This window comes from Thalassophryne amazonica, chromosome 4 (genome assembly GCF_902500255.1).
Source record: "Thalassophryne amazonica chromosome 4, fThaAma1.1, whole genome shotgun sequence".
NCBI classification, from domain to species: Eukaryota; Metazoa; Chordata; class Actinopteri; order Batrachoidiformes; family Batrachoididae; genus Thalassophryne; species Thalassophryne amazonica.
The window spans coordinates 3,049,992-3,073,922 of NC_047106.1; the positions used below are offsets into that span (position 1 = coordinate 3,049,992).

At 45.8% G+C, this 23,931-nt stretch overlaps 1 protein-coding gene across 1 annotated transcript in view; it reads right to left on the reverse strand.

Annotated features, from left to right (window-relative positions):
- Positions 1 to 12,171: 12,171 nt before the first annotated feature.
- tbx4 (T-box transcription factor 4) overlaps positions 12,172 to 23,931 on the reverse strand; it is a 56,650-nt gene continuing 44,890 nt past the window's right edge. Inside the window, exons 6-8 of the mRNA XM_034168882.1 lie at positions 17,135 to 17,223; positions 16,792 to 17,015; positions 12,172 to 12,815 (exon numbers count right to left, since the gene is read on the reverse strand). Of these exons, the coding sequence (XP_034024773.1) occupies positions 12,172 to 12,815; positions 16,792 to 17,015; positions 17,135 to 17,223 (957 nt within the window). The remainder of the gene's footprint in view (positions 12,816 to 16,791; positions 17,016 to 17,134; positions 17,224 to 23,931) is intronic.

The window sequence follows — 23,931 nt, forward strand, 5'->3', positions numbered from 1 at the left end:
ACAATGATGTTATTCTGATCCCTGATCCAGAATGACTCCACAGGGCTCTTATTGTGAAGGGTGTGACGTCACCCTGTGCACAGTGATGTTATTCTGATCCCTGATCCAGAATGACTCCACAGGGCTCTTATTGTGAAGGGTGTGACGTCACCCTGTGCACAGTGATGTTATTCTGATCCCTGATCCAGAATGACTCTACAGGACTCTTATTGTGAAGGGTGTGACGTCACCCTGTGCACAGTGATGTTATTCTGATCCCTGATCCAGAATGACTCCACAGGACTCTTATTGTGAAGGGTGTGACGTCACCCTGTGCACAGTGATGTTATTCTGATCCCTGATCCAGAATGACTCCACAGGGCTCTTATTGTGAAGGGTGTGACGTCACCCTGTGCACAGTGATGTTATTCTGATCCCTGATCCAGAATGACTCCACAGGGCTCTTATTGTGAAGGGTGTGACGTCACCCTGTGCACAGTGATGTTATTCTGATCCCTGATCCAGAATGACTCCACAGGGCTCTTATTGTGAAGGGTGTGACGTCACCCTGTGCACAGTGATGTTACTCTGAAAGAGAAAAATGGCTCCACTCTTGCCAGAGTTTGCTGCATGTGGATCAAATGAAATTGATCCACTAATTGAGCATTTACAGGCCTGCAGAAAAGCCCTAATGGACTTGATATTAAATCCCCCTCAGATATTTAAAGCGTCTTTTTGGAGCGGCTCGCTGAAACACCGGCCCTTTGTTTTTTACTAGCTGGCCAAGTTAAGCCTGTCAGGGTACCAGAATGGGCCGGCAGAACCCTGGCGGCTGTTAGATGGGATTATGGGACGACAGTGGGAAGGGTCGTGCGACGCAGGGAAGAGGGACCGGCCAGATCCCCTCAATGACTTCCAGATGGACGTGAGCTCACAGGAGACATCCAGCCTGGTTAACTGCTCCTCCATAAGGGGCTTAAAGCAGCCGTCCTTCTAATGAGATTGACTGGAGTTTTATGTGGAAAGTTAGATAACATAAATTTCAATATGACTGCGCCGCCTTTAATGTACTTTTAAAGGTGGATTTGCAAGAAAAAACTCCACTTGAACCTGTGAGAGGAAGCAGGGATCAGCGGCGTGAACCTCTCTGACCTGCGGGCGCCTTGTTATTATATTTACATGTTAGTAGGACTGCAACTAACTATTGTCCAGGTCGTCCTATTTTCTCTACAATTAATCACATTTCATCAAAATAAAACGTTTTCATCACCTGTTTTCACCAAACAGTCCAAAAATCTGAAAATGTTTGGACTTTTTGCTGCCACAAAAACTGGTTTCTGTCAGACTTTTAGACCCTTTATTCCCAACTGTTTAAAACCTGTTTAACTAATGTGCAGGTTAATTAAAGTAGCCCAGAACTAACGATTCATTTTTTGTTTTCTCTGTTTTATGACCATAAAGTGGAGACATGTTGATGAGCCGCGTCCACTTCATGTCCACTGACTGATGGGATGAAAATAAACCAGAAAATATTCACATTTAAGAAGCTGAAATCAAACAAGTTAGATTTTTTTTAATGGCTCAAAACAAATAATTGAAAAGATATTTGTTGATTAATTTAATCATCAATAATTAATTCATTAATCATTAAATGAACATTATTTCTAATTTAACCATTTTAAAGTTAGTTAAAGTTTTTTTTTCCTGTTGGCTCGATTACAGAAGTTTGAGCAAAATGTTCGATTTCTTTTTCCGCTTCTGAAAAGTGAGAACATAGGAAGAGAAGTGACACTTTAAGACTGATTCTTCCCTGCAGTGCTGAGGTTTGGATGGTGACTAAGACTGAATCTAAAGTCTGAGAGGAGACAGAACAGGAAACGTGAAAATCACAGAAAGTTCTGGAGGTTGAACCGATCGTTTCACTTATTGCTGAGAGAAGAGTCCAGAAGAGTCCAGAAGAGTCCAGGGGTTTGACCACATCAAAAGACTGGAAGAACATGTAGGATTCTGAGGAAAGCTGGACACCTAATGGTAGAAGACCACCTGGAAGACCTAGAAAGAGCTGGATTACCATGCTTTTGTTGAAGCGATTTTCTCCTTTTCTTTGGCGGCACGGTTTGGACACATACGTCTTTAAAGGAGAGAAATTCCCTTAATCAGATGGTAAAGTGGTCCAGTAAGCTGACTGGGGAGTCACAGCTCTATCCAGCTTCTCTGTACCAGAAGCAGCTGCATCAGATTCCTCCTTCTATTTTAAAGGACGGCTCCCACCCTTTGCACAGAGACTTTAAACTTCTTCCCTCTGGACGGAGGTTTTCAGTCCCGTAGGACGAAGCGAAACAGAAATATCTTTGTTCCGCTGCTGTCATTGAAAGCGGTAGCAGCTATTGCACGTGGATTTTTACTGTCTGTAACCAGTCTGTTCTTTTTAAATGCCCTGGACTTGTCGGAACCTTGAGCACTTTTATTTATTTTTTTATCTTTATTTTTATTCTGTTATTTTTAATTATTTGTAATGGCATTTTATTTGTAGCATAATTCTCTGTCAAATATGTGGTGTAAAAGTGTGTTTCCTGTATGTGGATGTTGGATGTGTACCTGTACATCTATCTACGGGTATAAATAAAGTAACCTGTTACTTGTTACCAACAACATCAAGCAGTTCTTCACTTGAAGAGAATCTTCTTTGATGGAGACTGAAAGTCTGAAACAATTTGATGATCACACGAGGTGGGCGGAGCTTTGTAGCGGACTAACCGGGAGCTGGTGAGACGGGTCAGAGACATTAAAACCAATTTTAAAATATAATGTCTACTGTGAACTAATTTAAGTGGCTGAGGTTCTGGAGGTACTGTCAAGCTGTCACTTCTATTCTGACGTCTCATTTGTCAATAATGTGTCAAAAAAAAAAACAACCTTAACCACGTCTGTAACCATGTTTATAAAGTAAGAATGTTCAAACTGCACACACTTTGCAATAAAGATGATATGACAAAGTGGAAATTAAAAATGTGACAAGAACTTTAATGTACAATAAAGTGGACGGTCACACAGTCTGACCGCTGAGTGCTACCTGTTAGCCACGTAGCCACATGCCAGGAGAGACACCATGTGGCTGTTCTTAACCACAGTGACTAAGAAGCGTTTTCATGGTCCACACCAGGTGCAGTTATCAGAGAAACAACCTGCGGTGTTTGGATTATCCGTTCTATGCTAATGGAGTTGGCGTCTTTAACAGACATGTCGGTTGAGGTTCTCTTATTTAACATGGGTAACCAACAAAAGTCTCAACGGACTTATTTCCAGAAGGGCCCACGGCACGTGTCTCTCACTCTTCCCCAGCACTGTAGTTAAGAGTACCAGTTGGGAGCGTGGCTGCAATCGGGAAGCAAACCCAAATTGCTGGCGTCCCAGTTCAACGTGCAAGCCGTTACTCCACCACCTCCCTTTAGCTCAAAGAAACTAAATGTGGCGGGAACATAGAAAATACTACGAGTTGTAAAATGTCTCAGTGTCATTCCAGTGGAACTTGGTAAATAAATATTTCTCTGTATGTACACGTGTTGGAGCATCAACCACGTACCGTCCACAAACCGTTTGATCAATAAGGTGCCTGTGTCTGCTCATTGTGGGCGTGTCCTTCCTCTCTCCCTCCTCTGGTTCGATGGTCTCCTCTCCGGCTGGTTTCTTCGCCTGCACTCACCACATCTCGTTCTCTTTCGTTTTCTGCTCCCGCCTCTTGTTTCTGACTTCCTGTTCATCACTCTCTTCTGTGTCTTCCACCTCCTGGCTGATCCTGGTTGCTTCCAAGTTTGTCTCTCCATCTCCTCTTTGCTTTCCAGTCAGTCCCTCAGCATCCTTGGTTCCTCTGTGGATTCTTGTCCCGGCTTTTCTCTTGGGCCTTGGTTTGTTTGCACCGCCTTCACACCTGATCCAGAAGCGAAGCCTGTCAGGATCCAGATGGTAGACTGCTTGTGTGTGTGTGTGTGTGTGTGTGCCTGGGTGTGAGATGCTTAGGCACTTCTAGACCCTGAACCCCAGCTTTTAGACTGGTTGCCAGAGATTTTAGACCTTGAGACTCTGTTGGGTTTGGGTTTCCTCCTGAGTTGGATGGATGATACAGAGCAGTTTCTTTCTGTGAAGCCTTGTTGCAGCAATGCTGAGGCTTCCTCTCCTACTCTGGAGGAGAATCAGGAAGAACTTAGGTGAGAGGTGTTTGGTGATGCTGGTATCTTTGCAGGAGAATGAAGGTCCAAGTCTTTAGGGTCCTGGTGCTTCCTGTCTGGTTGTTATTTGAAGAATGGTTACTGAGTGAGACTCAGATGAGGAGGATCACCGACACTGTGAGGGACCATCAGACACCACATTGAGTCCATGTGGTGTGTTTCTCTGGTTGTAATCCAGCACACAGGTGTCTCAGGGTTGAGGACCCCAGAGGCTCAGGACACATTTCACCTGGCTCAGGATCCACATTCTACCTGGTTGCAGCAGATTGATGGTTACTTTAGAGGTGTGGTTGACCTGGTTGTCTGCCTGGGTGATTGCCATCCAGTATCCAGAGTGATTCCATCATGTGCTGGATGTGGTGAAGCAGGACATCAGCTCATGCTCCCAAATTTGGGTTTTGAACTAAATGTACATTTGCAGATGTCTCATTAGATTCTACAAAGTCGTGATGTGTGTTTAATGTGGGTTTCTGATATTCTATAGATTAAATGTATAAAAACTCCAAATACACACAGGATGACCACAAATTAACAGACGGAGAAGAAGAAGTCAGTCCTGTATGGTATCAGCCCTGACGCCTGTCGGTGCTCATCTCTGAATTCCAGAGCATGAAGCGGGTGAGACGCCGGTCTGACACAGGTCACTCCCCCGGGCTAAGGACGGTACCATTTACAGCTGGATGGACTGAGATGATGCAGATTAAGTGTCTTGTCCAAAAGGACACGGACCGATTGTGTAAGTGGGATTTGAACCCAGGTCTGCATACCTGCAGGCCGGCTCCTGATCCACTCAACCACCTGCTCTGCACTCATTAACAAATGAGCTCTAATTAATCCAAATTAGTGTTTCTGTCTTTATCCTGAGGTCGTCAACATCTGTTTAGGTTTGTGACCTCACAAAGGGATCACCTGACGTGACAAATAGCCGCGTCATAAACAGGTTTGAAATTATCGCTGAATGAGTTTTCGATGTACATAACGTTCTTTCAGCTTCACCCTTTTGTCACTTGGGGGCGCCACAGCAGAGTATGGACCTGTGTGTTGATTTGGCACAACTTTTACACCGGTTATTGGAGAACCGGGAACCATCTGCTCTGAAAATCAGCACACTAACCGCTTGGTCACCATGCCGCCTTTAACAGAGCTGCTGAGGCGCCTCGAATGATAACACTTTATATGAAATGTGCCGTATGTTTAAAAATAATATCAAAGAAATATGACACAGTTTTTAATTTTTTATTTGTAGTGTTTTTTGGTTTTCAGATGGGGTCAGATACGTCTGTGCTCTGTTTCTGACCCGTGTGGACCGATAATTTGAGGAAGATTAAAGAAAAATAAGAAACCTCAGATTTTACGAAAAAACAAAACACTGATTCTTGACTTTTGACCATTTTCTTATTTGAGTTGTTGAATAACTGTTTAATTAAAATCATTTTTTATGCTTTAAGAATAAACTAAAATCACTTTAGGGTGTGATTATGAGTAAAACATCATCATGACTGTCGTCATTCTGAAGGATGACCCTCGAGCAGGAGCTCGGCGTGTCTGACATCAGCACCAGAACGTTATCAGTTTGTCTCCGACCCCAAAACAAACTCAACATAAACTTAAGACAGACACAACACACAAGCTCCGCCTCCTTACAGTCACATTAAGAACAAGTGTGTATGAACACACACACACACACACACACCTTCAGCTGATCTGTTTATTTTGGTTTTAAAGATCATCTATTGGTGATTGATTGACATCATGTTTTGATTGACAGCTGGATCACTGTGTGACGGCTGATTCTGACCTCTGACCTCTGTGTGTCAGGTGCCCTGAAGATGATTTGTTGATGACTGGTGTCTGTGGGCGGAGCCTGCTTTCGTGAGAAGTGGTTGTGATATGAAGCAGATCTGAGCCGTGGCCATAATTCAGGATCTAATGAGCACCGTGAGCGAGACAGAGACGCCGTCTGCCGTCTCCACCTTCCTGCTCTGGCACTCACAGTACGCTCACACCTCCCCGTTCTGTCCAGCAGTAACCACGGCAACCACTTCAAAGTCCTTCAACTTCATAAACTCTGGTTTAAAACTGTGACTAAAAATATTTTAAATATTTAGTTCTTTTAAGAAGCATCGACCCCATTCACACTTCCTGTTCCTACTGTGACATCATAAAGTGGGTTCAAGGACACAAAGATCCAAAGGCAGGTCCAGATCACCCGCTGAGTTTAACTAACTCCTCTGTGTCCAGTAGATCCATCCATCCATCCATTTTCTTACGCTTTATCCGGAGTCGGGTCGCGGGGGCAGCAGCTCAAGCAAAGCCACCCAGACCTCCCGATCCACACACACCTCCCCCAGCTCCTCCGGGGGAACCCCAAGGCGTTTCCAAGCCAGCCGAGAGATGTAATCCTTCCAGCGTGTCCTGGGTCTTCCCCAGGGCCTCCTCCCAATGGGACGTGCCCGGAACACCTCTCCAGCGAGGCATCCAGGGGGCATCCGGAAAAGATGTCCGAGCCACCTCAACTGACTCCTTTCGATGTGGAGGAGCAGCGGCTCGACTCCAAGCTCCTCCCAAGTGACCGAGCTCCTCACCCTATCTCTAAGGGAGCGCCCAGCCACCCTGTGGAGGAAACTCATCTCGGCCACTTGTACCCGCGATCTCGTTCTTTCGGTCATGAGCCAAATCTCATGACCATAGGTGAGGATCGGAACGTAGATCGATCGGTAAATCGAGAGCTTTGCCCCCCAACTCAGCTCTCTCTTCACCACGACGGTCCAATACAGCGACCCGATCCGTCTATCGATCTCACGCTCCATCCGTCCCTCACTCGTGAACAAGACCCCGAGATACTTAAGGGCAAAGCACCTTTTTCCGGTCGAGAACCATGGCCTCGGATTTGGAGCTGCTGATTTTCATCCCGGACGCCTCACACTCGACTGCAAACCACCCCAGTGCACGCTGAAGGTCCTGATTTGACGAAGCCAACAGAACCACATTGTCCACAAACAGCAGAGATGAGATTCTGTGGTTCCCAAACCAGACCCCCTCTACACCCTGGCTGTGCCTAGAAATTCTGTCCATAAAAATAATGAACAGAACCGGTGACAAAGGGCAGCCCTGGTGGAGGCCAACGTGCACTGGAAACAGGTTTGACTTACTACCGGCAATGCGAACCAAGCTCCTGCTGTGGTCGTACAGGGACCGGATAGCCCTTAGCAAAGGACCCCGTACTCCCGGAGCACCCCCCACAGGGTGCCCCGAGGGACACGGTTGAACACCTTCTCCAGATCCACAAAACACATGTGGACTGGTTGGGTGAACTCCCATGAACCCTCGAGCACCCGATGGAGAGTGTAGAGCTGGTCCAGTGTGCTGCGACCAGGACGAAAACCACACTGCTCCTCCTGAATCCGAGGTTCGACCATCGGTCGAATTCTCCTCTCCATTACTCTGGAATAGACCTTACCGGGGAGGCTGAGGAGTGTGATCCCACTATAGTTGGAACACACCCTCCGGTCCCCCTTCTTAAACAGAGGGACCACCACCCCGGTCTGCCAATCCAGAGGCACTGTCCCCGATCGCCATGCGATGTTGCAGAGGCGTGTCAGCCAAGACAGTCTCACAACATCCAGAGACTTAAGGTACTCAGGACGGATTTCATCCACCCCAGGAGCCTTGCCACCGAGGAGCTTTCTAACCACCTCGGTGACTTCTGCCTGGGTAATGGATGAGTCCGCCTCTGGGTCCCCAGTCTCTGCTTCCTCTTCGGAAGACGTGACGATGGGATTGAGGAGATCCTCGAAGTACTCCTTCCACCGCCCAACAACATCAGCTGCTTCCACCTCCTGAGGCGTCGGACAGTTTGCCAGAATCTCTTCGAGGCTGACCGATAGTCCTCCTCCATAGCCTCCCCGAACTCCTCCCAGACCAGAGTTTTTGCCTCTGCAACCACACAGGCTGCGGCACGCTTGGCCTGCCAGTACCTGTCAGCTGCCTCTGGGGTCCCACCTACCAACAAAGATAAGTATGACTCCTTCTTCAGCTTGACGGCATCCCTTACTTCCGGTGTCCACCACCGGGTTCGGGGATTGCCACCATGACAGGCACCAGAGATCTTGCGACCACAGCTACGAGCGGCCGCATCAACAATGGAGGTGGAGAACATGGTCCAGTCGGACTCCATGTCTCCAACCTCCCCCGGGATCTGGGAGAAGCTCTCCCGGCGGTGGGAGTTGAAGACCTCCCTGACAGAGGGTTCCACCAGTCGTTCCCAGCAGACCCTCACGATACGTTTGGGCCTGCCAGGTCTGACCGGCTTCCTCCCCTCCCAGCGGATCCAACTCACCACCAGGTGGTGATCGGTCGACAGCTCTGCCCCTCTCTTTACCCGAGTGTCCGAACACACGTCCGGACACTCGTACACGTGGCCGAATGTCAGATGTGTCCTGGTGCCACATGCACTTATGGACACCCTTGTGCTCGAACATGGTGTTTGTGATGGACAAACTGTGACTAGCACAGAAGTCCAACAACTGAACACCACTCGGGTTCAGATCAGGGAGGCCGTGCTTCCCGATCACCCCCCTCCAGGTCTCACTGTTGCCGCCCACGTGGGCGTTGAAATCCCCCAGGAGAACAATGGAGTCCCCAGTCGGAGTGCTATCTAGTACCCCTCCCAGGGACTCCAGGAAGGTCGGGTACTCTGCACTGCCACTCGGCCCATAGGCCGAGACAATGGTGAGAGACCTGTCCCTGACCCGAAGGCATAGGGACGCGACCCTCTCATTCACCGGAGTGAACTCCAACACATGGCGACTGAGGTGGGGAGCAATAAGCAATGCAACCCCAGCTCTCTGCCTCTCCCCGTGGGCAACGCCAGAAAAATGAAGTGTCCAGCCCCTCTCCAGGAGTTGGGTACCAGAGCCCATGCTGTGCGTGGAGGTGAGCCCGACTATCTCTAGTCGGTATCTCTCAACCTCCTGCACAAGCTCAGGCTCCTTGCCCCCCAGCGAGGTGACATTCCACGCCCCAACAGCCAGGGGCTGTGAGCATGGACCGGGCCGCCGGGCCACCCGCCCTCGACCTCCACCCAATCCTCTCTGCACCCGACCCCCATGGCCCCCTCTGCAGATGGTGAACCCACAGGAGGGCGGGCCCATGTTGCTCCTTCGGGCTGAGCCCGGCCGGGCCCCATGGGCTAAGGCGCGAGCCCCAACCCCAGGCCTGGCTCCAGGGTGGGACCCCGGCTCCGCCATACCGGGCGACGTCTCAGTCCTTGATCTTTCACTGGTCATGGAGGTTCTGAGCTGCCCTTAGTCTGACCCATCACCTAGGACCTGTTTGCCTTGGGAGACCCTACAGGGAGCACAAAGCCCCCGACAACATAGCTCCTAGGATCATCCGGGTACGCAAACTCCCCCACCACGATAAGGTGGCAGCTAGAGGGACACGATCTACTGGATCTACTGGTCCAGTAGATCGTCTCACAAAATGTTCAAATCTGTGGCACTCTGAGGCACCTCAGACAGTTTTAGAATTAATAACTTTAACAACATGTTGGTTCTTTATGTTTATTGAGTCTAAAGACATTTTTTTAATGTTTACAACAGAAAATAAACACAAAAAAAGAAAATAATCTTCCTTTGACTTTTCCCGTTGTTGCTCAGGGTCATTGCAGTGGTTCCGATACGGAGCCATGTGTTGATTTGGCACCAATTTAACGCCGGATGCTCTTCCTGACCGAGCACGAGCGGTCGTTAACTGAGGATGTTACTGTTCGGATCCAGAGGGACCGAACTCTGTTACGTTAACCACAAACAACGTGTTTCGACTAAAACATTCCATCACCTACTGCAAGCAAATGACATCATTATCTAAGCATTTCTGATGATGACATCATCACCGTCTGTTATTGATGATGCGCTAAACTGATATTTTAGCAAACGTTAATGAGTTCAGCAGAAAGCGTTTTACTGCCAGCGATGAAGCCACATTGATTTTCACAAAACATTTATATCCCCAAAAACACCTTCAATAAAACAAACATCTGATTGGACGAGAGGAACGTCTTTCCCTCATCTATGCTCATAAACGTTATCCTCGCCGGTCTGTAGTCTGTATCCCGGAAAGGTCTGTAGTTATGTTGTATCTATGGGCGGTTAATAAAAAAAACTCAGTGCATTTTCTGGTTTCAAACCAGCTGACTGAAATGAAAGATTTGGTCGCCATAGCTACCTGGCTAGTTTTAGCTTGAAAACCGTAGGATTAGCTGGCTAGTTTTAACCGTAGCCTTTGAACAGACTGTCTCGACATTTTGGACTATTCTGTATCCTGGACCAGTGTGTAGTCCATATCCTGGATCGGTCTATAGTCTGAAACCTGGAACGATTTGTAGTCCGTATCCTGGACCGGTCTATAGTCCGAAACCTGGACCAGTCTGTAGTCTGAAAACCAGACCGGTCTGTAGTCTGTATCCTGGACCAGTCTGTAGTCTGTATCCCGGACGTTCTGTAGTCTGTATCCTGGACTGGTCTGTAGTCTGTATCCCGTACCGGTCTGTAGTCTGTATCCTGGACTGGTCTGTAGTCTGTATCCCGTACCGGTCTGTAGTCTGTATCCCGGACCGGTCTGTAGTCTGTATCCCGGACTGGTCTGTAGTTTGTATCCCAGACCGGTCTATAGTCTGTATCCTGGACCGGTCTGTAGTTTGTATCCCAGACCGGTCTGTAGTCTGTATCCCAGACCGGTCTGTAGTTCGTATCCCAGACCGGTCTGTAGTCTGTATCCAGGACCCGTCTGTAGTTTGTATCCCGGACCGGTCTGTAGTCTCTATCCTGGACCCGTCTGTAGTTTGTATCCCAGACCGGTCTGTAGTCTATATCCTGGACCCGTCTGTAGTTTGTATCCCAGACCGGTCTGTAGTCTGTATCCTGGACCAGTCTGTAGTTCGTATCCCAGACCAGTCTGTAGTCTGTATCCTGGGCCCATCTGTAGTCTGTATCCCAGACCGGTCTGTAGTCTGTATCCTGGACCCGTCTGTAGTTTGTATCCCGGACCGGTCTTTAGTCTGTATCCCGGACCGGTCTTTAGTCTGTATCCCAGACCGGTCTGTAGTCTGTATCCTGGACCGGTCTGTAGTTTGTATCCCGGACCGGTCTGTAGTCTGTATCCCGGAACAGTCTGTAGTCTGTATCCCGGAACGGTCTGTAGTCTGTATCCTGGACCGGTCTGTAGTCTGTATCCCGGAACGGTCTGTAGTCTGTATCCTGGACCGGTCTGTAGTCTGTATCCCGGAACGGTCTGTAGTCTGTATCCTGGACCGGTCTGTAGTCTGTATCCTGGACCGGTCTGTAGTCTTTGGTGAATGTCTGTTTGGCTTCAGGACAATATAAGCTCTGCTGTGTGACTGCGTCAGTCTGAAGTTCGATCTCAGCAGTGAAGTTTGCAATGAACCCTCAAAACCTGGATCGATGTTATGGTTTCTTTTTTGTTCATTATGTGTAATTGCTGTGAATCATAAAACCTTTGAAGTGTATTTTGACGTGGATTTAGGGACTGGTCCGTGATGCGGTGGGCGTGGTGACGCATGCGCTCACATTTGACCTGACGACCGTCACTCATCGAGTCGGGTTTGATTCCACCTGTTTTTAGTTAGAATTCTGAATTCTACACCTTGATGTTTATCGACGTGATGGACGCGAGCAGAACGGACGACTCGTTAATTCGTCATCAAACTGCTGTTGGAGTAAATTGGCGTTGAATTGTGACCTCTGCGGGCTTCTCGCGCCCTTTGACCTTCAGGCAGCATCTAACTTTGCATTAAAATGTGACTAAACAGCTTTATAGTGCACATGGAACATGTCTGCGCCTGTGAACCGCTGCTGTCCAGCACATGCGTGTGTCTGGGACAGTTACTGAACTTTAATGGTTTGACATGGGGAACCCTGGAACTGAGGACCGGTTCCTTCATGGGTCAGCTCTCGGTCCAGGGACTTCCTGTGTTACTGTACTGATAGTTTGGATCTCTGATGGATATGGTACCTTGGACAGGATAGGCAGAGAGCTCTCTCTGGGGCCGGAGCGGTGATCCTGGTTTTTTGTGGTACACAGCTGGTTGGGCTGCAGCTCTTTCTCTCGATCCTGCAACAACTGGAGAGCAGGATGGTGTGGACGGCGACAGCGGTATGATGGGCAGAGATCGCTGGCCTGAAATGGGGCTGTAGACCCCTAAATCTGCCTGTGGCCATGATGCCATCGAGGGCACTGGGTGTGGAACCACGGAGGTGACGGCGGCGGTGTTGGTGAAGTGTGCTGTGAAGGACTGGTACGGTCCTTCCATGTTGTAGCGAGGATATGACGGCATCGTGGCCCACATGTTGCAGTTTATTGAAGGGGAACTGGTCAGGTCCTCAGAGTCTTCTGACCTGGATCCAGGCTCTGCTTCCACACCGCTGTACATACAGGCTTCTCTGGAGGTGATGGCCTCAGCGCGGTATGGATGGGACAGCAGGGGAGACTCGTAAGAAGGTGGTGAACGGAAATAATGGTCCTCTGAACCCGGAGCGGATGCCTCCAGATACGGGCGCTTACATCCCAGGTCCAGGTGTTGGGCGTTAACTGCAAAGTAAAAAGAGAACTTTGTAAAACCTAAAAGCAGCTCAGAAGGTTTTGTTTCTTCTTTCACAATTTTCTTCACAGACGGAGAATTCAGTGAAGAACTAAGAATTAAAGACTCTTGTTGTTCTGCTTCTTTTTGCCCCAAAGCAAAGCTTTGGCTTTGATAGTTTCTACTTTTCATTCTTGACCTGTGATTGGTCAAAATGTGGGCGTGTCTACATACGTGAGTGGGCGTGTCTACATTAATACATGATCCACGTTTCTCTGGCCTCATTCATTGCTTCCACTGCTAATTACTAGCATGTTAGCTCCAGCATTAATGGAGCAAACCCGGCCACAGATTGTAGATTTATTTATATTTGCAATTTGTTTGTTTGTTTGTTTGCTGCTATCCACTACTATAAACAACAGAGTGCTCGTCATCATGTCCCGAGGTTCTTGAGGTGGAGTAGCTCACCCCGGTGGACATTTACCATGAATGCATGTATTATAGAATTTCTGTAGTGTTAAATGCTTGTTTTCTCTCTGCCATTAGCGAATCTTTCTGGTGGCGTTTTCAGCAAAACGTGCTGGAAACTCAGAGTCACTGTAAACCTTCAGAGGCTGTGGAATGACGTCAAAACATTCTCACGAGTCCAAAAACCGGTAAAGTCTTAAAGGAGTTAAAGGAATCTGGACAGTTATGGGTCCACAGATTGATTATTTAATTGTATGACATCAAATTTATCAATAAAACATTATCAGTCATCATGAGACCAGGCTGTGAACCCGCTAATGGTGAAGGACAACGTCAAGTGATGTTGAGTTGTTAATTGCTGGACTTAGCAGGTTTTGCAGAGCAGGAAGTTCAGTGGATCAGGAGCTGGTCTGCCAAAATTTAGACCTGGGTTCAAATCCTGCTTATGCGACGTGTCCTTGAACAATCTGCATTATCTCTGTCCACCTAGCTGTGCCATGTACTATTCACTTCATGCCGCAGAAACCAGGGATCAGCACTCTCCTGATGGGCCTACTTTTAACACAGGATGCAAAAACAGGGCAGAGTTCTGAGTTCAGCAGGTGTGACAACAAAAGAGTCCAGTACTTAGCAAGATCGGCTAAAGGTTGGTGAACAACAAAATGGGATAATCGGCAATCGCGTGTCCAAGGACATTATGGGTGGATAAATAATGTTCAAGGCAAAGGGTGGAAAAGCCAAGGGTAGTCCAAAAACAGCAACAGCAAGGGCACCACAGGAGGGATTTACAGGACTCGAACAGCAGGTCAGTAAGACAGACGCTGTCCAATTAAGGTGACCATGTCCATGAGATGTTAAGCAAACTCGGAGGTCAGAATACATAGCAAAAGTCTAAACATGGAATTAAGTGGAGCACTATGATGTTCACGTAGGAATACTGTAGATTTGAGGACAAAATAGCTACAGTGCTTTTACGACGTTAAACAAAACTCAAGCTGAGACATGTAGCAATGGTCAAAAACACGAGAATAGCTAACAATGGGAATACTCACAGGGAAACAATAGGAGGTGCGAGAAAGCGGGACAGAGCCATGATGATCTGGCAGAGGACACAGGAAATGGGGCACTTTTTGAAAGATGCTCAGTCAGTCAATGGCAGAAGTGCAGAGACATGAAGGATTAAATCCAGAAGTAGCTACACACAAGAGGTGTACGATTGATTATAACAAAGGACTAGACTCACGAGGACCTAATTTTAGTGATTAAATACTAATATTAAGACAACAGAAGGTGCCTTGGAAGAAGACAAGCAGAAAAGTGACAGCGCAACAAACCAAAAGTAAAACTTTCTGTCAAAAGTCTGCGTCAAAAGTCTGGCAGCAGCAGACTTTTGACGGGAAGCAGAAAGTTTGACCACATTACACCCATTTTGGTGTCTCTTCACTGGCTTCCTGTCCCAGTGAGATCAGATTTTAAGGTTCTGCTACTAGTCTATAAAACTGTTCATGGACTGGCACCTCCCTACTTAGATGACCTAATTAAACCTTACGTACCGGCCCAGGCTCTGTGTTCACAGGGTGAATAAAAAGTCTGTGGGTCACAGAGCTTTCGCTTATTGTACCCATGTTCTGTGGAATGATCTCCCTGCATCAATAAGACAGTCAGATTCTGTAGAGGCCGGTGACATCAGTAAGACACTATCAATCAGATGTCCATTATCAACACAGCTTTCATTATCAATAAGCTTTTTGTTATCAATAGAACAATGGCTTCAGCTCTGGATGCCTTCTTCCACTTTTCCACTTTATTTTGACCCAGTAAATTTCCCCAAATTATCCAGCACTGTAGTCCAGCCAATTCTGGTGAAAGTAGATGAGTTTAAATATTTGGGGTCAACTGTTCAAAGTAATGGAGAGTGTGGTAGAGAGGTGAAGAAGAGAGTGCAGGCAGGGTGGAGTGGGTGGAGAAAGGTGGCAGGAGTGATTTGTGACCAAAGGATATCAGAAAGAGTGAAGGAGAAAGTCTACAAGACAGTAGTGAGACCAGCTGGACGGCTTGCATGTTGGACGGCTTAGAGACAGTGGCACTAACAAAAAGACAGGACAGCAGCCAAAAGAAGAAGGTTAATTTGGGTACTGCAGCAGATAAAGGAGTAATGATCACTTTGGACCCCTGTGGTTAATTTGGGTACTGCAGCAGGTAAAGGAGTAATGATCACTTTGGACCCCTGTGGTTAATTTGGGTACTGCAGCAGATAAAGGAGTAATGATCACTTTGGACCCCTGTGGTTAATTTGGGTACTGCAGCAGATAAAGGAGTAATGATCACTTTGGACCCCTGTGGTTAATTTGGGTACTGCAGCAGATAAAGGAGTAATGATCACTTTGGACCCCTGTGGTTAATTTGGGTACTGCAGCAGATAAAGGAGTAATGATCACTTTGGACCCCTGTGGTTAATTTGGGTACTGCAGCAGATAAAGGAGTAATGATCACTTTGGACCCCTGTGGTTAATTTGGGTACTGCAGCAGATAAAGGAGTAATGATCACTTTGGACCCCTGTGGTTAATTTGGGTACTGCAGCAGATAAAGGAGTAATGATCACTTTGGACCCCTGTGGTTAATTTGGGTACTGCAGCAGATAAAGAAGTAATGATCACTTTGGACCCCTGTGGTTAATTTGGGTACTGCAGCAGATAAAGGAGTAATGATCACTTTGGACCCCTGTGGTTAATTTGGGTACTGCAGCAGATAAAGGAGTAATGATCACTTTGGACCCCTGTGGTTAATTTGGGTACTGCAGCAGATAAAGGAGTAATGATCACTTTGGACCCCTGTGGTTAATTTGGGTACTGCAGCAGATAAAGAAGTAATGATCACTTTGGACCCCTGTGGTTAATTTGGGTACTGCAGCAGATAAAGGAGTAATGATCACTTTGGACCCCTGTGGTTAATTTGGGTACTGCAGCAGATAAAGGAGTAATGATCACTTTGGACCCCTGTGGTTAATTTGGGTACTGCAGCAGATAAAGGAGTAATGATCACTTTGGACCCCTGTGGTTAATTTGGGTACTGCAGCAGATAAAGGAGTAATGATCACTTTGGACCCCTGTGGTTAATTTGGGTACTGCAGCAGATAAAGGGATCGTGTTTATTTTGGCAGTTGTACATAAAGAGGAAACCCATCGTGTCACATTTCTACCTTTACTGTCCGTCACAGTCTTTCAGCACATCAGGTTTTTTAAGCAGAGGTTATTTTCATGCCATAAGACCTAATCAGAGGTCAGGGGCTGACGTGCTTGCTCATGGGCTGGGTCAGCTCATGACCGTCCTCGTGTGCAGCAACTGATTTATGTTGTAATTTGTTGATGTATAAATAAAATGTATTGAGTTTGGTGTTTGCCGCAGTAAGAAGGTTGATGATTAAACGTCAAATGTCTTTTACTCAGACTTTGACATTGTAGCGGTGGCGTCTCGCTGATGATGCGTACATGTGGCTAGTAGATGTGATGAAGACGCACCTCTGCGTTTGAAGCAGTGGTACAGCAGTCCGGTCTCTCTGGCCTGAGGGAGGTGGCTGGACGTCGGGTCCTGAGGCTCCAAGTTGGACAAAGAAACGGCGCTGTCATAGAGGACTTCAGGATGTCCGGTCAGAACTCCAGATCCAAGTTTTTCTGTCAGGTGACTGTGTGAGGAGATCAGCCTCTGGCGGACCATGTTCTTGGAAATCACCGGATAATCTTTCCTAATCCGTAGGACGAGCACCACAGTTACTTTTTCACGTTTACACTTTAATTCCTGATCACATAACTCACCTAAACTAAACTAACTAAACCAGATTTACGATCCAGCTTGTGTACGTACCCCGTTAGTCTTGAAACTCGCAGGTCTCCTTCTTCACTGCCTCGGAACCCTTTGGCAAACGGATTGTTTTCTATCTTCAGCTGAGTTATCTGGAAAATTAGACTTAATTTTGACTTTTTATTGTACAGACATCAAAGACAAACATTTTAGTAAAAGTCTCCCCCTAAAATTATTGTCCACTCACAGGGATTAAAGTTCTCCTTCACTACATCCGTTCTGACACAAAATCAAGGCTGGACACAAGATATAAAATTGACCACATTTAAAATGTTCAAAAATCGATTTTTAGAATAATGTCTCTGTTTTGTTTTTTTCTCCTCGCTCCTGTCAGCAGGTCCCTGTCTCTGTCCCCCTGCGTCTGTGCCCCTGTGTCCATCTCCCTGTCTCTGTCCCCATGCGTCTGTGCCCCTGTGTCCATCTCCCTGTCTCTGTCCCCCTGCGTCTGTCCCCCTGTGTCCATCTCCCTGTCTCTGTCCCCCTGTGTCTGTGCCCCTGTGTCCATCTCCCTGTCTCTGTCCCCCTGCGTCTGTCCCCCTGTGTCCATCTCCCTGTCTCTGTCCCCCTGCGTCTGTGCCCCTGTGTCCATCTCCCTGTGTCTGTATCTCTGCGTCTGTCCCCCTGTCTCTGTCCCACTGCGTATGTCCCCCTCTGTCCATCTCCCTGTGTCTGTATCTCTGCGTCTGTCCCCGTGTCTGTATCTCTGCATATGTCCCCCTCTGTCCATGTCCCTGTGTCTGTATCTCTGTTTATGTCCCCCTTGTCCATCTCCCTGTGTCTGTATCTCTGCGTATGTCCCCCTGTGTCCATCTCCCTGTGTCTGTATCTCTGCGTCTGTCCCCGTGTCTATCTCCCTGTGTCTGTATCTCTGCGTCTGTCCCCCTGTGTCCATCTCCCTGTGTCTGTATCTCTGCGTCTGTCCCCCTGTGTCCATCTCCCTGTGTCTGTATCTCTGCGTTTGTCCCGTGTCTATCTCCCTGTGTCTGTATCTCTGCGTCTGTCCCCCTGTGTCCATCTCCCTGTGTCTGTATCTCTGCGTCTGTCCCCTGTGTCCATCTCCCTGTGTCTGTATCTCTGCGTATGTCCCCCTGTCTGTCCCCTTGTGCCTGTTCCGCTATGGTATGATAGCACAAATACGCACGTGAATTTTTGCAGATTTGGAATGCATTGATAGATCAACACAGGAAGACCTGGTCAATGACCTGAAGAGAGCCGGGACCACAGTCACAAAGATTACATTAGTAACACATGATGCTGTCATGGTTTAAAATCCTGCAGGGCAGCAAGGTCGCCCTGCTCAAGCCAGCACATCCAGGCCCGTTTGAAGTTCACCAGTGACCATCTGGATGATCCAGAGGAGGCATGGGAGAAGGTCATGTGGTCAGATGAGACCAGAATAGAGCTTTTTGGAATCAACTCCACTTACCATGTTTAGAGGATGAGAACAACCCCAAGAAAACCATCCCAACCATGAAGCATGGGGGTGGAAACATCATACTTTGGGGGTGCTCTTCTGCAAAGGGGACAGGACGACTGCACCATATTGAAGGGAGGATGGATGGGGTCATGTATCGTGAGATTTTGGTAAACAACCTCCTTCCCTCAGTAAGAGCATTGAAGATGGGTCATGGCTGGGTCTTCCAGCATGACAATGACCCCAAACACACAGCCAGGGCAACTAAGGAGGGGCTCCGTAAGAAGCACTTCAAGGTCCTGGAGTGGCCTGGCCAGTCTCCAGACCTGAACTCAATAGAAAATCTTAGGAGGGAGCTGAAACTCCAAACCTGAAAGATCTAGAGAAGATCTGTACGGAGAAATGGACCAAAATCCCTGCTGCAGTGTGTGAAAACCTGGTGAAAAACTACAGGAAACATTTGACCTCTGTAATTACAAACAAAGGCTACTGTACCAAATATTAACATTGATTTTCACAGGTGTTCAAATACTTATTTCCAGATTTTCTTTTTTTTTTTAGATTATGTCTCTCACAGTGGACATGCACCTAAGATGAAAATTTCAGACCCCTCCATGATTTCTAAGTGGGAGAACTTGCAAAATCGCAGGGTGTTCAAATACTTATTTTCCTGACTGTATATATTTGCAGCAGTTATGCAATATTTTTATGCATAAAGACACCCACTTATAAATTAGTGTTTTATTTTTTGGACATATTAAGGGTAAAACTAAGTGGCAAGTAAAGTGAGTTTCTTTTCCTGTCAAAAGTAAATTTTGTGGATGTCAGTGTCTTTGTATTTATTTCTCACAACAGAGGAAAGGTGGCCCAAAAACTTGTTCTTAGTTAGAAGACTACCCCGTCCAACTGATGAGCATGTGTTATGTCTTCCCCACACTCACACATCACATAGCTGGTTTGCTGGGTTATAGTTTCTATATGCATCAGTATATATTTAATAATTTTGAAGAAATCTTTATAATCATGTGTTTTTTCCTTATATTCTAAGTTGATTCACTGTGCCCCATGAATTAGTGTCCATGGGCACAGTGAATCAAAAATTTTAAAATCAATTTTAAACACCTGTAAATTACACTTGGGGAGACAAAAATAACACAGCCTTATAAACAATAACCTGCTGTATTAAATCCAAAATAGAATGACCTCAACCTCTGCATGATGTGTTTATGCTGCCACAAAACAACATTTTTGATCCGCTGTGCCCGGTTTCCCCTACCTTTCCACAAACAGAATGTTAACTGTTTTGGTGGAAATGTACTGAAATGTACTAAAATGTCTCTACGTGACTTCAGATGCATTTTTTCTGGGGAAAACCTGGTCTTGTTAGGAGAGACGGCATCCATCCCACTTTGGATGGAGCAGCTCTCATTTCTAGAAATCTGGCCAATTTTCTTAAATCCTCCAAACCGTGACTATCCAGGGTTGGGACCAGGAAGCAGAGTTGTAGTCTTACACACCTCTCTGCAGCTTCTCTCCCCCTGCCATCCCCTTATTACCCCATCCCCGTAGAGACGGTGCCTGCTCCCAGACCACCAATAACCAGCAAAAATCTATTTAAGCATAAAAATTCAAAAAGAAAAAATAATATAGCACCTTCAACTGCACCACAGACTAAAACAGTTAAATGTGGTCTATTAAACATTAGGTCTCTCTCTTCTAAGTCCCTGTTAGTAAATGATATAATAATTGATCAACATATTGATTTATTCTGCCTAACAGAAACCTGGTTACAGCAGGATGAATATGTTAGTTTAAATGAGTCAACACCCCCGAGTCACACTAACTGTCAGAACGCTCGTAGCACGGGCCGGGGCGGAGGATTAGCAGCAATCTTCCATTCCAGCTTATTAATTAATCAAAAACCTAGACAGAGCTTTAATTCATTTGAAAGCTTGACTCTTAGTCTTGTCCATCCAAATTGGAAGTCCCAAAAAACAGTTTTATTTGTTATTATCTATCGTCCACCTGGTCGTTACTGTGAGTTTCTCTGTGAATTTTCGGACCTTTTGTCTGACTTAGTGCTTAGCTCAGATAAGATAATTATAGTGGGCGATTTTAACATCCACACAAATGCTGAGAATGACAGCCTCAACACTGCATTTAATCTATTATTAGACTCTATTGGCTTTGCTCAAAAAGTAAATGAGTCCACCCACCACTTTAATCATATCTTAGATCTTGTTCTGACTTATGGTATGGAAATTGAAGCCTTAACAGTATTCCCTGAAAACTCCCTTCTGTCTGATCATTTCTTAATAACATTTACATTTACTCCGATGGACTACCCTGCAGTGGGGAATAAGTTTCATTACACTAGAAGTCTTTCAGAAAGCACTGTAACTAGGTTTAAGGATATGATTCCTTCTTTATGTTCCCTAATGCCATATACCAACACAGTGCAGAGTAGCTACCTAAACTCTGTAAGTGAGATAGAGTATCTCGTCAATAGTTTTACATGGCAATGGCAGAACTGCAGACCTAACAGTATTCCATGAAAACCCCCTTCTGTCTGATCATTTCTTAATAACATTTACATTTACTCCGATGGACTACCCAGCAGTGGGGAATAAGTTTCATTACACTAGAAGTCTTTCAGAAAGCACTGTAACTAGGTTTAAGGATATGATTCCTTCTTTGTTATGTTCTTCAGTGCCATATACCAACACAGTGCAGAGTAGCTACCTAAACTCTGTGAGTGAGACAGATTATCTCGTCGATAGTTTTACATCCTCATTGAAGACAACTTTGGATGCTGTAGCTCCTCTGAAAAAGAGAGCTTTAAATCAGAAGTGCCTGACTCCGTGCTATAACTCACAAACTCGCAGCTTAAAGCAGATAACCCGTAAGTTGGAGAGGAAATGGCGTTTCACTAATTTAGAAGATCTTCACTTAGCCTGGAAAAAGAGTCTGTTGCTCTATAAAAAAAGCCCTCCGTAAAGCTAGGACATCTTACTACTCATCACTAATTGAAGAAAATAAGAACCCCAGGTTTCTTTTCAGCACTGTAGCCAGGCTGACAAAGAGTCAGAGCTCTATTGAGCCGAGTATTCCTTTAACTTTAACTAGTAAAGACTTCATGACTTTCTTTGCTAATAAAATTTTAACTATTAGAGAAAAAATTACTCATAACCATCCCAAAGACGTATCGTTATCTTTGGCTGCTTTCAGTGATGCCGGTATTTGGTTAGACTCTTTCTCTCAGATTGTTCTGTCTGAGTTATTTTCATTAGTTACTTCATCCAAACCATCAACATGTCTATTAGACCCCATTCCTACCAGGCTGCTCAAGGAAGCCCTACCATTATTTAATGCTTCGATCTTAAATATGATCAGTCTATCTTTATTAGTTGGCTATGTACCACAGGCTTTTAAGGTGGCAGTAATTAAACCATTACTTAAAAAGCCATCACTTGACCCAGCTATCTTAGCTAATTATAGGCCAATCTCCAACCTTCCTTTTCTCTCAAAAATTCTTGAAAGGGTAGTTGTAAAACAGCTAACTGATCATCTGCAGAGGAATGGTCTATTTGAAGAGTTTCAGTCAGGTTTTAGAATTCATCATAGTACAGAAACAGCATTAGTGAAGGTTACAAATGATCTTCTTATGGCCTCAGACAGTGGACTCATCTCTGTGCTTGTTCTGTTAGACCTCAGTGCTGCTTTTGATACTGTTGACCATAAAATTTTATTACAGAGATTAGAGCATGCCATAGGTATTAAAGGCACTGCGCTGCGGTGGTTTAATCATATTTATCTAATAGATTACAATTTGTTCATGTAAATGGGGAATCTTCTTCACAGACTAAGGTTGATTATGGAGTTCCACAAGGTTCTGTGCTAGGACCAATTTTATTCAATTTATACATGTTTCCCTTAGGCAGTATTATTAGACGGCATTGCTTAAATTTTCATTGTTACGCAGATGATACCCAGCTTTATCTATCCATGAAGCCAGAGGACACACACCAATTAGCTAAACTGCAGGATTGTCTTACAGACATAAGGACATGGATGACCTCTAATTTCCTGCTTTTAAACTCAGATAAAACTGAAGTTATTGTACTTGGCCCTACAAATCTTAGAAACATGGTGTCTAACCAGATCCTTACTCTGGATGGCATTACCCTCACCTCTAGTAATACTGTGAGAAATCTTGGAGTCATTTTTGATCAGGATATGTCATTCAATGCGCATATTAAACAAATATGTAGGACTGCTTTTTTGCATTTGCGCAATATCTCTAAAATTAGAAAGGTCTTGTCTCAGAGTGATGCTGAAAAACTAATTCATGCATTTATTTCCTCTAGGCTGGACTATTGTAATTCATTATTATCAGGTTGTCCTAAACGTTCCCTGAAAAGCCTTCAGTTAATTCAAAATGCTGCAGCTAGAATACTGACGGGGACTAGAAGGAGAGAGCATATCTCACCCATATTCAATCAATCAATCAATTTTTTTATATAGCGCCAAATCACAACAAACAGTTGCCCCAAGGCGCTTTATATTGTAAGGCAAGGCCATACAATAATTATGTAAAACCCCAACGGTCAAAACGACCCCCTGTGAGCAAGCACTTGGCTACAGTGGGAAGGAAAAACTCCCTTTTAACAGGAAGAAACCTCCAGCAGAACCAGGCTCAGGGAGGGGCAGTCTTCTGCTGGGACTGGTTGGGGCTGAGGGAGAGAACCAAGAAAAAGACATGCTGTGGAGGGGAGCAGAGATCAATCACTAATGATTAAATGCAGAGTGGTGCATACAGAGCAAAAAGAGAAAGAAACAGTGCATCATGGGAACCCCCCAGCAGTCTACGTCTATAGCAGCATAACTAAGGGATGGTTCAGGGTCACCTGATCCAGCCCTAACTATAAGCTTTAGCAAAAAGGAAAGTTTTAAGCCTAATCTTAAAAGTAGAGAGGGTGTCTGTCTCCCTGATCTGAATTGGGAGCTGGTTCCACAGGAGAGGAGCCTGAAAGCTGAAGGCTCTGCCTCCCATTCTACTCTTACAAACCCTAGGAACTACAAGTAAGCCTGCAGTCTGAGAGCGAAGCGCTCTATTGGGGTGATATGGTACTACGAGGTCCCTAAGATAAGACGGGACCTGATTATTCAAAACCTTATAAGTAAGAAGAAGAATTTTAAATTCTATTCTAGAATTAACAGGAAGCCAATGAAGAGAGGCCAATATGGGTGAGATATGCTCTCTCCTTCTAGTCCCCGTCAGTACTCTAGCTGCAGCATTTTGAATTAACTGAAGGCTTTTTAGGGAACTTTTAGGACAACCTGATAATAATGAATTACAATAGTCCAGCCTAGAGGAAATAAATGC